Here is a 14621-nt window from a genome sequence, read left to right on the forward strand (position 1 = left end):
TACAGTTTACGACAAACTGAACCTCTCAACCAATATTTCACCGAATTATTATAGCGTTCTTGGCTGCCGGAATACAAACACTTTCCGTGGCAAGGAAAACACTAATAAAGTAAATAAAGCTTGGCGTAGATAAGGTCTCATACTCACCTCGGTTCCTACCGAAGCCATGGTGCCTGGACGTAAACTCCGCCCACCATGCTGACGTCAAATTTATAGATTTCGCAGCCGGTGTAATGCCACACCTGAGTGTGTGGTTGTCATTAATACTAATACCAATATTAATACTAATACTAATATTTAGATGAAACTTTGATACAATTGTATTGGTAGAGAAGCAGAGAAAATAATGCAAGTAGAGCGTGCTGAAGATAGTACAATGAGTGCCTATAACATTCAAACTATAACATATTTGTTGACAGATTTGAAGTGTGATTTAAAGACACGCTGACAGACATGCAACTGTGCATGGCTAGCTGTTCACATTTTCAGCTGAGCAGATGGACAATCATATACAGAGAATGTGTCCATTCATGCAAAATAGGCCTATAGACTATTCACGTTATTAGATTTACGGATGGAGGAGGTAGCAGATGCACAGGACTATGCAGAATGTGCAGATGTACTTTGTTAGCCATCACCGTACAGAAATGAGTTGGGGGGATGTAAATGTGCATTGTTACCATTTAAAACTGGAAATAGCATACATACATTATTGCATACATATTATTTGTATAGCCCTAACAGCTTTTCACAAATAGTTTACAAAGCACTTTACAAAGCATAAAATGACAACACATAGCCCCAAAAAACAGGACAATATTAATCAATAATTAAAATTCAATAATACACAGGAACAAAGAAAAATAATCTAACAATTGTTACAGAAAGCAATTGCTTTGGTCTTCAGTGTAGACTGTGAAAAGACATGAGGGCTCTGCCGAGGACCACAGGGTGCGGTCTGGGTTGTAGGGAGTTAAACGGTCAGTAAAGTAGCTAGGGGCTAAACCATGCTGTGCTTTGAAACTCATCAGTAAAATCTTCAAATCGATTCTAAAACTAGCAGGAAACCATGCAGTGCAGGGAGGCCAAAATTAGGGTGATATGATCTCTATGTTTGGCACCAGCATTCTGGGCAAGCTGCAGCCATGATAGAGACTTGTGTGTAAAACAGGAGTCAAGAGAGTTGCAATAATCTATGCGAGAGGAAATAAATGCATGACCTTCTCTAAGTCAGCTGAGGATAAAAGTGGTTTCATTTTTTAAATAGTTCTCAACCACAGACAGCGTGACTGCACAGCCATTGTAACCTGTGTGTCAAAAGTGAAACTGCAGTCAAAGAACACTCAAAGATTCTTAGCTACGGATTCATAGCTTGCAGGCTAAAATGCCCAGTCTGCTGGAAGAACAATTTCTGATTTGTCATCATTAAGTTGAAGCAAGTTCTCAGACATCCAGCTCTTGGGATCTAAAAGGCACTGACGGAGACTGTCAAGACAGCTGGGGTTGCTGGGCTTCAAGGGTAGAAAAGCTGGGTGTGGTCTGCACTGCAACATATAAACAATATCTTTGTATACCCTCTAGATGGCTGACGCTGGGAGGCATTGTAACAGGAAGCATTGTGTAGCCCAATGGCAGTCAGACACAAATGAACCTGCATTGTTCCTTAAAATGCGATGCGATCCTATGCAAAACACAGGGGCCATGGCACATTTGTACCCCCCCTCACCTCCCCAACACACACTTTGGAGGCTCAGGCTTGATTTTAAAGGATATTATATTGTAACTTTCTACTACCATCATTACGGTAACACAAAGTCAATATATTCATATCTATTAACACCATTAAGGTATAGTCTAAATGCTGTAATCGAATCTTGACATTTTTATGTGGAATACAGCAGGATTCAGGGTGAAGATGCTATTTTGAGTAGTAGATTTGATGAACATGGGGTAATTATTTTATTGTCTATGTCTATTTCATTGTCTATTGTGTATTATTAGCCTATATCAGAACCTCCATTGTTCACTTCCGGTTTAGATCTTATCATCTCCTCTCCATCTGCCTCCAGGCTGTCCAGGCCTTATGACAGACCTAGAGCTCTTGCATCCCTCATACGAAACAGCAAAGAAAAGGTAGAGGATGCAGGTATCTGCTGCACCCATTGAATGACCTGAGCCTCCTAAAGAACAGTCTACGCTGTCCTTTCTTGGGGAGTGCAGCCATTTTGTCAGACCAGTCTAGTTTGACTGCACATATCCACCACATTCACATTCTCTCCATGAACAGTGACTGATGTGAGTATTTTCTTGCTCCATCAGAAGTCGATTAGCCGCTCCTTCATCTTACTGACTTTGATCTGCAGGTGGTTCTCCTTATACAACACAACGATACTCTCCACCAGACTCCTATACTTCTACTCTTTGCCCTCACTGACCAACCCCATAACTGAGGAGTTTGGTGGAGAACATCTGGAGGAGGCATGATCCAGAGTTGAATCTGAAATCTGAAGTGTATAGGGTGAAGTATGTGACAGTACTTTCCCCGTGGGGTGCCCCTGGGCAGGAGCCTGCTCAGGAGGTGAACAAAATGCTGGCTGCTGGTGATCTGTGATTCAGGGTATTTTGCCATTGTCCACCTGCATCGCTCTGAGATTCCCCCCAGGGACCTTCACCAGGGGTTTCAGGTGCTGTGTAGGACCTGCCTCTGAAAGGTTTACATTAAATGAGATCAAGTAACACCAGTCTATAGTCACTGAGGACTCAGGGCAGCTAAATCTATCATCTTTTGTGGTGTTTATGTAATGATTTATCTTAAAGTCACGATGAAACTGCATATTGAAAGCATCTCGTTTCCATAATGTGAGGATATTGGGGAGGGATATAACACAGGGAGGGATCATTCAAAGGTGTAAACCAATGGGATGTCAGTTAGGAAGAGAAAGGCAGTTTGATTTGATGGGAAGGATGGAGGGGCGGGACTATTCCAACTTTTTTGTACAGCTCCTGGTACGCGATGAAGTCACCCTAAAGATTTTCCATTTTCCAGGAAGTAAAAGCTATGAGAGCTTGAATATTTTTGTTGGCACTTTTGTTGCATAACTCAATCAAATAGGGTATGATAGGCAGAATGAGCTAAAATGGTTAGAGTTAAAAAAAAAAATTCATGTCAGTGTGACCTTAATCTGTTTTTAATTCTTTCTATTCATTTACATATTTTTTTATTTCTTTTGGTCCCTTGTTTTATTTATTTTTAGTCAATATAGTGTGCTATGTATTCTGTTTTTATGTGAAAAAGTTTTAAACTCCTTTTAGCTATGAACTATAGGCCTACATATAGTATATTATTATTATCATTATTATTATTAGCAGTAATAGTAGTAGTAGTAGCAGTAGTAGTTTTAATACTGCTAGCTGGCTGGTACCAGCTTTGAGCACCCTGGGGCTAATGTCATCAGGGTCCACTGCCTTGCCTGCCTAATATACTATTATATAGTAACAACAATTAAGTAAACAATATGAAAATAATACTGATATTAATAATACTATTATTATAATACTAATACTAATACTAATACTAATACTAATACTAATACTAATGCTGATATTAAAACAAGGCAGTAATAAACATGTTGTCCCCTATGAATCATGCGGTCCCCCTCTGGGCTGATCAGTAACAAATATGTCACCTTTTTCCCACCTAGAGAGAGGTAAAAATTAGAGTTAGAAGAAGTGGGAGCAGGGCGGAGCAAGTGAGAGAGACTGAGAGAGAACAGCAAAGAGAAGAGAGAGAAAAGGTGAAATAAGTTAAGTATTACATTATATCAAGCAACTCATTAAAAACATTGACAGGGCCCAGTAGAGCCAAGGCATTCTAAAAAGAGGACACAGCGACCATTGTAAATGCCTTTTTCCCTAACTCAGTTTGAGCTTTGGGAACAGAGAACAGTCTAGGACCTCAGACTATATCAAGCTCCACAAATCTGAGTCATATAGACACATACATATGACGGATACTTCTACAAGATGACCTTATAGATAAATATAAGGCAGTGATTGAGTCTACCCATGTGAAGAGTCCATCCAACCATAGCATACAAGGTACAGTGGTGAGTCAAAAATGTACAGTTAGTTACAAACCTTAATGCACCATGATAAACCTTATCTAATGACCACAGACACTGAGTTGATGCATTCATATACAGCAAGTCACCATAATCAAGTAAGGGTGAGAACGTGGCAGCAACCAGCCAACAAGATGGGGCTTAAAATGTGGCTTATAAGAAAGACACTCACAAGGTTTGCTGGGCTGTTCCTCAGCCATGAAAATAACACCAACCTAGCTTTGTCTGCATTTAAAACAGGCTTCAGCCCACACAACTGAGACTGAACCATGTTAAATGCTGTTTTCAAATGCTCATTGGCCTTGTTAAGTGTAGGGGCTGAGCAATAAATGACTATATCACAGCTTGCATAGCACTGCATAGAAGTGAAAACAAGCATTTGATACATTTTGACCAAGACTATTAATATAGTGAATAAAAGAGGACCCAGTACAGAACCCTGGGGTACCGCCTTAAGCGATTTTGAAGTTAACCCATTCATTTGAACACACAGGCCTGAGAGATAGTAGAACAGCCAACTGTTTGCTCAGATAAGCCAATACTACGAAACCTCTCCATCATTATAGAGTGGTCAACAGTATTGAATGCCTTTGATAAATCTTTAAACAGAGCTGCACAACACTGTTTATTGTCAAGTGACTCAATAAAATCATTCAGCACCTTTGCGTGCATACATTTTGTTCATGGAGCAGATTTGCCAAGTCAGGGTGGAATCATGACCTTTTACCCAATTTCAATAAAACCATCATAGACACTCTATGATGGTTTTATTGACTCGAAATTGTCCAGATCATGAAGAAAACCTTGTTCCACAAAGTGTTTCACATTTCTCTATAAAACAATACAAGGCTTAGCTTTGGGAAGTTTAGCGTTTCTAACTTCAGCAATAACACAGTGATCACTTCTGCCTTTGCAAACACACCAACAGCCGAGTATTTCTGAGGAACATTGGTCAGGATTAAATCAATCAGAGAAGGCTCAAAATGGACACTTTAGATTTGGATGGGTAACTGTCAATAATCTGGTGAGATGCATAATTTCTCCAAGTTTCTTTAAAATCCAATCAGTGGTGTCTTAGATGTGGTGTGTGAAACACAAATGAATGAACAAAGAACGTAGTGCCACCCTTGGGTTAATCAGCATAATTTTTGTCCTGTCAATCGTTGTTGTCAGTTCAGGGATTTGATCCACATCATATTTTTTAATTGAATTGTGTTTTTGGATCCCATTTGCCAATCGTTCTGTTCTTAAAATGGATGTAATAATGTAAGTAGAAATGACATATGACCAAGTTATCACATATTATAATGAGTTACTGAATTTTAAAAAATATTTTGCTAACAACCATGGTGTAGCTGTTTGTGGAACAAAGCCATGAAATGCTAGTATAGCCAGTGGCTTTCTTTGCCATTGCAGCTTCAAAATCCATCATAGTTTACCTCAACAAATAAAAAATGTCATAATACCCTGAAAAGCAAAACTGGACAATTTTAGCATTGGCCGTTTAAAGGCAATCATTTTACACCCCTATTCATTTTCACATTAGACTGAAAGGGGGCGGTATCCAGAATCCCTTATTTGGGCTTGTCTGTCAAAAGTCTGTCATGCTTGATAGGACAATTCACCTAAGTTTTATCAAAATCTGATCAGCGGTATCAGGGAAAGACACCAATCCATTGCCCTTCCCCCGATTTGATCATGGGGGCCTATTGATGTTACTAATACTAATATTAATGTAACTTCACAGTGAATAACTGACACATATAAAACAAATCAACCTCAAAATGAACAAAATAAAGAAACAAATAAACAATTAAAAAAAATCAAGATGACAAATAAAGACAAGAAGTCAACTGCATCACTGAATGTAAAATGACAACAGAAGGCAACATGGTGAAAAAGGGCACAACAACAAGATGCACGAAATGGCAACGGCAATTAAACAAATTAAAATAGCCCTGATGCAGAAAATGAAATCATAGGGGAAGTGAGTTTGATAATGAGGGAAGGGTATGCATTAAAGGAGAGAGGGAGAAAAGCAATGTGTGTGTGTGTGTGTGTGTGTGTGTGTGAGAGAGAGAGAGAGAGAGAGAGAGAGAGAGCATTTCTGTGTTGAGTTACTGAGAGAGAATTTCACAGTTTCATTCATTCAAGTGCATATTTGGAATTACAAATACAGTACAAAAAATAATGTCTATATATATATATATATATATATATATACCCTTTTAAAATAGTGTAAAGTAAAATTATCAAAACATCTCAACAGTCAGTCATAAAATAATTATAAAATAATGAATAAGTAATTCATTATTTAAGTAATTACATAAGTAAAATAATCACATAGCCTATTTAGTCATAATAGGCTCAAAATGGTTTTGTGTCTTGAAAGAAGATAGAGTTTGCCAACTATATATCTTGAGACAGGTTGTTCCAAAGACTAGAGGACCTGATCAGAGATGCTTGATAACTTTTTATCTTCATTCTAGACTTTAGAACAGTTAAAAGTGCTTTATCTGTATGTCAGGCTGGTATTCTAGGCATCTGCACAAGGGAAGTTAACAGCACCATAATATAAGATGGGTAATTTGGGAAATGTTCTTGTTTTAAATTTCAACAAAAAGTCAACAAAAATCTTCTTGTAAAACAAAATCAAATTATTGTATCTCTTATCTTTTGATTGTCTGATTCTACATGTTTATTAATTTTGGAGATTTCAGTTTCTGTGCAAGTTGTCCAAATAATGAATTAGTTAGAAGACACACACCGTCCTTTGTTGTCACACCTTGACTTCTAATGGTTCTTTACTGCTCCATCTCATCAATCAGCAAACCACTTGGTAAAAAATTAGTTATGCCTCTGTTGTATCACTGTCAGACAACCAACTTCATGCTATCTGGGAAGTTGCTTACTATTTTGCATTTAATGATCCGTACCGTATTTAGATTGAAACCAAATCAAGTTAATTCTCAATGTTATCCATCTCTGGATTGGTCTGTCTGTCTGTCTCTCTCCTTTGATTGGTATTGTATGCAAATCTCTGCAGTTTCTATCAAAACTGATAAAGTTTTAGCACTGCTTTCTCAGCAGTGCTAAAGGGTTAGGGTTACCTTAATCAGCCTCAGCAAACATCTTCATTCCTGCCTTCTTGTTAACATTGTGTTTTGATCACAGTGTTTGTGAAACCACCTTTATGTAGCAGCTTCAAATATAACTTAGGGCCTTAATTGCACATGTACTTTATTGATATATGTGCAGTCTTTAAGACAACTGAGAACTTGTCACCAGGTCCCTTTCTCTGTCTGGATCAATTCTCTTCTGTGTCTCTGCACTGTTTCACTCTCATCTGTATTAAAGTCAGAATAAATGGAAATAGTTGAAGCTGTTAGTGCTCATTCTCCAAAAAACAAGTGTTGCAAGTATGCTCACATTCACAAAGCAAACTGTAAATACATAAACAACAAAAACATGACAGATAATTTTTATTGTTATACTGTACAACTTTGATTGATTCTGCACAGTAAGTTTGAAATATTACATTTATTGATCAAGGTGCTACTATTTTTTATCTGTATACTGCACCTGTAAACAGTTTACAAGTAGAAAAATACAAAACCACACACCACTCATCAATATGTGAGGGGGAAAGAATGGCCAATAACATATAACATGTAGGGTTTTATAAAGCTATAGTACCTTTTGGTGAGGAAGATTTTAAACAGAATAAGGATTGATAAAGGCAGCATGAAATGACTTCAGAGAGCCAAGCTGTTGTAGCATTCTTGCACATTTTTTTGTCCTTTCTAAAGTAATAATAATAAAAACATTGTTCAGCAGGTCCAAGGTCCACAGGCTGGCCCGAGAGTCACTGAAGACTGTCCTCACTGTTTGAAGAGCTACATTAGTATACATCAAGTGCACTTAGCACAGTCCATGGGAGACGAAGCAGGAAGAGCTGCTGGAGATTTCCTGACAGAGGAGGAGAAGCAAGTCCATCACAGGCTCCTGGAAGGTGAGGGCAACTGACTGGGTGGTGGGAATCGAGACTGTTTAAGGCATGCATTCACAACAACTTAGAGCCAGAGTAGCTTGGGTGCACATTGTCAGGTTTACCACAGTATAAGCAGTTTGAAATTTCAGAACTGATGCGCCTTACAAAGTCAAAAACACTTTATAGAAAGCATGTGGCACGATGATCTGCAGTCGGGAGCCAACACCAGCACTGTATAGTGTGTCATTTTTTGTTCTGCGTGAGTCATTCACAGAATCAAAAGTTGAGCTTGGCCATGACATTATATTATAACTATGGGGAAAACAAGACAAACAAATCAACATTCACACAAACATACAGCAGTTCTGCTTAACAAAATCCTTCAGTGGCATTAGGTTTCCGCAGAAGACCAGTGACAATGTGTCTGTGGTGACGCTTTTAGTACACAGGCAAAGAAAAATGGCTCTAACAGACAATGAAATAACTGTCACTGAATGAGGAAGATGTTATCGCAAAATGTTGGATATAGGTGAAACAGATTACAGGTGGATTAGGCATCTGATCAAAATAATGAACTGCTGGAGCAAGTAGGGACAGCCATTTTACACACACACACACACACACACACACACACACACACACACACACACACAGTAGATGTGCACACACGTGGAAACCCACTTGAAACGATACATGCACAAATTGTCAAAAAGTGCCGTCTTGTGCACAACCATGTTTACCACAACATGTTGATCGTCTGCACTGACTGAAATTTCAGAGGTTTTCCATCGAACAAATATGACAAGATCAGTTAAGGCAATATACACGGGAAAACCAACATACAATCTCATCTACACTGAAAATAAAATATCAGACAAAATATTTGCATCAGATGTCAAAAATGCATAAACTAAACTCAATTTGCCAGTTCCGATAAACAGACAACAGTATAGTTTGCAAGAAAATGAGATGCAAGTCTTTACAACTGGTTACAACAGACCACAGTTGGTGCATCACAGAGACAGGGACTTGGTTAAGTATGGATGAGTGGCTGATTGTGATAGGTTCCAGTTTTAACAGTGAGTTTAGATGAGGCTTGTAGGCTACCAGTAATGACCACAAGGGGGCAGACAGAGACCACGTTAGTATCCGGCTGCAGCAAAATGAGCCTAGTCTGCACCTAAACTCACCCCTGAATAAAAGTTGCTCTCTAAGCAAAACCTCTCAGTTGTATGAGACACAACACATGGTGGCAGTATAGAGATCATCTTTTTTAACTATGTATTTAACCCATGTATTTAATCCTATGTGAAATCTAACTTCTCAGTACATGTGCTTTCCTCTCAGTTTAATTTCAATTTTCAATTTAAATGATCTTGCTGGCATGAGTGTTGTACAGAAACACTTTAGTTTAAACAGGCAAAACTCTATATATTATTATAGATTATAGGAATGCATGGGCATGGAATAGCTTTTTTATTTAAATTGCCTATTTGTTATCTATTGGTTGTTTATTTTAGACTTGGTGAGAGGGGAGACTACAGTTCACTTGTCCACCATGTCATGTAGCTAATGCCACATTAACATAATGTAACATTATTGTTAGTCAGCACTAATAATTACCAATTACAGTAGCATCAGCTAGCTAATGTAAGATAAGCAAAAATTCAAGAGGTAAAGGGGGATTAAATTAACCTATTATTATTATTATTATTATTATTATAACCTTGTTTACTGTAAAAGCACATTCTTTTGCAGCCAGAGCCTGGGAGAGTAGTTTCAGGGGAAGGAGGGGGGGATACATTCACACCTGGGAGCTGTCCAGACCACAGTCTTGTACTTTTGGCCACTGAGCAACTCCACTGACACTGCTGGAGAATGAATGCTTTTCTCAAGGATGCTTAAATAATAGTTGTTGAGAGAGGGGAAGAGCGCTACTAGTGTTACTCATTTTCCTTTCCCCTCCTAGATTTACCCATCTGATGATTCAAAATTATAAGGTTCTGGTCACAAGCCTGCTTCTCTCAACTTTGCCCACCCAGGGTTTTTTTCCATTTTGTTTTCCTAATAAGGTTTTATTGGGTGTTTTTCCTTGTCTTCACTGAGGGTCACTGGTGGTGCTGGTCGACCTGTTATCTGTTCAACATGCTATTTTATGCCTTGTGCTTTGTTTTGTTTCCTGGTGTTTGTAAACTACACATTTTTTTTACATTTTTTTTTAGGTCGGCTCGTTCTCTGTAAAGTCCTTTGAGACGAAGCGCTGTAGAAATAAACTTCCACTACCACTTACATCTACCATAAAGTTAGATGGCTGCAGTAATTCTGAAGACAGGCCTGACTGACATTTGGAGTGTTAGTGTTCTTCATTTGGCTGTTTCCTTTAACCACCATTATCACAAACCTACCATCTATGCCATATCCGCTATACTGCCACCTGCATATCAGGTTACGCAATTGAGAGGTTTTACTAGGAAACCATCTCTTACTGTTAAAACTCTAGTTTTAGCGACAGACTAGGCTCCATGGCTGCAGCTGGATACGCCTGTTGATATCCAAAAAGGAGCTAGCTCTGCCCCACTAATGATGAGGGGAGCTGAGATGCAGAGAGACAGCGGTGGACCACAGTAGAAAGAGCACATTTGGAATGACACTACAATAAAGGCCAACTTCTGGTCTTGTCAAATGTGACCCTCTAGTAGGCCAAACTCATTTTCAAGGCATCACAGATGCAACAATTCAATACAAAAAAACAACCCTACCCAAAAAGCATGTGAGTCCAATCATTGAATATTCTACTTTCTATATGACGCTCCAAAATACTACTTTTAGGCACAGTGTTGTTCACCCATTTTATCTGACACTGCCTTGTGGGACATGGGGTAAAATTAAAAATCCTATATTAAAAATAAGATAAGATCCCTTTTTATTTATTAGAAAACAAAGAAACAATCTTTGGGGAGGTGGGAGTAGGGGAGTGGGGGTGTCCAGTGCGTAGTGTAGATAGGCTGTGGGTGGGCGTGGCCATGATGCTTCATCCCCTACTTCTCCTTCACTGTCTACTGTTGAAACTGGAGTTGGTGCTACTGCAGCTTTCCTCGTATGTGGGAGGGGGCTCTGTAAGACACAAAAACAAAAAATAACAATTAGGTTACAAAAATCATACTGCGGTTCATCGTTATGCATGATTATGCCTTTGCTGTAGATTCTTCACACTACTTCAGCATGCAGACCTCTGCTGCTGTGCTACTGTTCAATATATGATTAGAGGCAGGTGAGGGTAAGCTGTTGTGCTAATGATGTTGTAGCAATGGGCGGGACATATTACAACACTAAGAGTGTGCTGCTGCTGGATGATATGACCCAAAAGTTCAGCTGCAGCCAATAAATGAAGGATGAGGATAAGAAGGATAAGAGCTCTAGAAAAGTGACTGAATTTCGCACAACTTGTTGCTCAATTTGATTGATTAACAAGGTGATCAGGAATATCTTGGCATGGACTATGATGAGGGTGATAGAGTGATATGAAGTACTATGTAGTAATATGTAGTGCTATACTGAACATGTATTGTGTGTGTACATCTGTACCTATGCATGTGCCTGTGTGTGAGTATGCGTTTGTGTGTTTGTGACTGTGTGAACTTAGGAGTAAAGAACAAACCATGTGGGTAGTCCCAGCTGCTGTATTCTGGAGGGAGGATAAGGGAACAGGATGTGGGGACAGGCGTGGCGTTTCCTTCAGTGAAGAAAGGTATGGTGGCGCCAGTTGACACACAGAAAAGCGGAGCAGAGGAGTCACTGGCATCTGGCCGCCTGTGGCTGGGAGGGAAGGCCGCGCCGGGGGCGTGGCTGAACGCACTCGGGGACATGGAGAGCGGCTGGCCCGACGGATCCTGCTGAGAGTGACTCTTTGTGGGGATCTCCTCGCTGGCCAGGCCCCCTGCGCACATCTCCTCCTCCGGGTCCTCCTCTGCTGGCGGGGCGCTGGGTGTCACCCCTCCTGGGCTCGGGGCGATGGTTGTGGACACACCAGACTGATCTGGACTGGAGACCATGGGCCTCGACGGAGATAAGTTCACAGCAATGTTCCCGATGTAAATGGGCAGAGTGACAACTGCCTCTGGAGATTTTAGTGACACCTGCAACAGCCATTAAGAGACACTGATTTATCAAGAGAGCGTAGACGCCAATTTGATTTTAAAATGAATTTACAGTCATTATCATGCAATGTGGTATTTAATCATTTGAACATGACTGTACCCAAGAGATCATTCTCACACTTGGTCTGAATTTGTGGTTTTTGTGGTTCTGTGCATGGTAAAATGTGCCAGCATGCATTAGCTATTGAAATCTGGCACTAGAGACCATTAGACTGTTTTTTACTCATTAAGTCTGGCAAATGGTAGTTACCAGAAATTAAATGCAGAAATAATCATGTCTAAATGTTCAATTCTGGCAAACAAATAATGTGGTATGAGACCAGCAGAAATACCAGCAGTTGTGTCCACTCACATAGCGATTCATAGATTCAAATTCAAATGACAAAAAATGCCTCTATTTAAGTGAGTGGAGGTCTACAGCAAACACGCATATTCATCGGAGGCTACTGCTGAACGTGCCTGTGCTTTGAAAACAAGTGGTTTCATGTTGGAGCCCGCACTCAAATCCAAGCTGTAGACAGTTTTATAAGTTTCATCTCAATGCTTGAATGTTTGATGGCTTTCTAAACAAGAGCCGAGGGAATACACTGTTATTGTAGATACATTAAAGCAGAATACTGGTGTAATTTTACAGTTACAGCCTATTTACTTCCCCCAACCATTTTGTATATGTAATTCAATTTTTTTAACATTTACTCCTTTTTCGTCCTTTTTAAAATACAAATTGTCATACAAACGTGTCAAATCTAACATTAACTGCTGTCCCAGCTAACAAAGACGCCCTATGTGACAATAAAGTTTGTAAGGCGACATGATTTTTGAGGGATTATTTCCTGGTGGAGACTTCCACTTCTTCCTGTTGGTGTCAGGTGACAGACAGTAAGCAGAGCGTAACATAATGCGCACACTGATAATGAAAACACTCAACTCGGGCACAAGGAAATAAGGATAACACAGAAACTCTGACAAAACCAAATTAAGGCTTCATGTTTGCTGTGATGGATTATCTGACTCGGGCAATTTTCAAGTCTGTGAAAGTTTTTCATACTGTACAAGAATGAATGACAGCAAATGGCTTCTACTGAAGGGAAGAAAACCAGCCTTGATATCTATAACTATGCTGATTGTGTGCAGACAAACAAGTAATAATACAGTAATGGAATAATGGGGAAACCTAGATTGGCACACACACACACACACACACACACACACACACACACACAGATTCTACAGTAGCTGAAAAGCGGTATCTCTCACCTGAATGAAATAGTCGATCTCTATGAGGCTGCAGCCAGCCAGCGCTGACTGAGGAAGAGGAGGCACAATGATCTGCTCCCTCCATTCTGCATGTTTTCCTGCTTTCACTCCCGCTCCCTCCACCTCCGCTATGGCCCGCAGGTCGTACACAGGCCGCTTGGTCTTATAGGTTACTTTCTAGTGTGGACGGAAAAGTAACATTTCATTTTGGTTGAACATTTGATGTGTTTTATTCCAAAATGCTACATATCATTTAAAAAAAAAAATACGACTTCAAAAATGCTACTTGAAATTCATCACGTAATATGATTCCACCCTCAACAATGTTAGTATTTCATATGCAAAAGCCTTTAAAAATCGAACAATTTAAATGTTTTTGCAAAATTATTTTTGCTTTGTTTCTATAATTTTGTAAGATTATGTGTTTCTTTTTTGCAAATGGTAGATATCTTATTTTGAAATGAAAGAATTAACTTTTCCTTTCACCATGCACACCTGGAGAACCACTGTCACTAGTAGTGTTGATAATCCCAAACTGGCAAAATTATTTCTTCCAAATTAGATCCAGGACACAGGATTTAATAATGTAATCTGGATCTTAATTGTCCTTATTTGTAAATGTGTTATGACTAACACATTTACACTATTTTCAAAATTAAAGTAACAAAGTAACACAGCTGGCAAACCAACACAGAGGTGTGAAGTGTTGTGATGTGTTTCAATAATAATAATGGCATTATTGTTATCATTATTATTGCACCAATTATTGTAATCCAATCTCTACCTGTATGAGACTGGCCAGCACACATCCCGTGTCCTTGCCAGACTTGTTGTGGATCTCAGTAGCTAATTTGATGACCTGACCCGGGGTGTAGCCCCTCAGGTCACTGCGTGCTTTCAGCATCAGGGTCCCCGTCTTCACCAGGAGGTAGCTGAACTTCTTAGTGGTCACAGCGTAACTGGGTTGCTATGGAGACAGAGTAGCAGACGAAATGCTTATTGTGAATTGCTGGTCATTAGCTGATGCCACAGCTATAATCTATTCTTCCTGAGCTCCAGAACATTGAGAGACGCTGACAGTCATGAGGGGAAGAT

The 14621-nt window shown here is 39.5% G+C and overlaps 2 protein-coding genes across 2 annotated transcripts in view; both read right to left on the reverse strand.

The window, feature by feature from the left end:
• Positions 1–168, reverse strand: part of ehmt1b (euchromatic histone-lysine N-methyltransferase 1b) — a 41764-nt gene extending 41596 nt beyond the window's left edge. Inside the window, exon 1 of the mRNA XM_071541242.1 lies at positions 148–168. Within this exon, the coding sequence (XP_071397343.1) occupies positions 148–168 (21 nt within the window). The remainder of the gene's footprint in view (positions 1–147) is intronic.
• A 7422-nt stretch (positions 169–7590) lies between these two features.
• arrdc1b (arrestin domain containing 1b) overlaps positions 7591–14621 on the reverse strand; it is a 39400-nt gene continuing 32369 nt past the window's right edge. The window contains exons 5-8 of the mRNA XM_071541245.1: positions 14311–14493; positions 13527–13703; positions 11771–12248; positions 7591–11226 (exon numbers count right to left, since the gene is read on the reverse strand). Coding sequence (XP_071397346.1) covers positions 11162–11226; positions 11771–12248; positions 13527–13703; positions 14311–14493 — 903 coding nt within the window. The 3' untranslated portion in view covers positions 7591–11161. The remainder of the gene's footprint in view (positions 11227–11770; positions 12249–13526; positions 13704–14310; positions 14494–14621) is intronic.

The sequence above is a fragment of the Centroberyx affinis genome, unplaced genomic scaffold (assembly GCF_046629955.1).
Source record: "Centroberyx affinis isolate AG114_WGS23_722 - 3 ecotype Tasmania unplaced genomic scaffold, CSIRO-AGI_Caff_v1 ptg003840l_1, whole genome shotgun sequence".
Lineage (NCBI taxonomy): Eukaryota > Metazoa > Chordata > Actinopteri > Beryciformes > Berycidae > Centroberyx > Centroberyx affinis.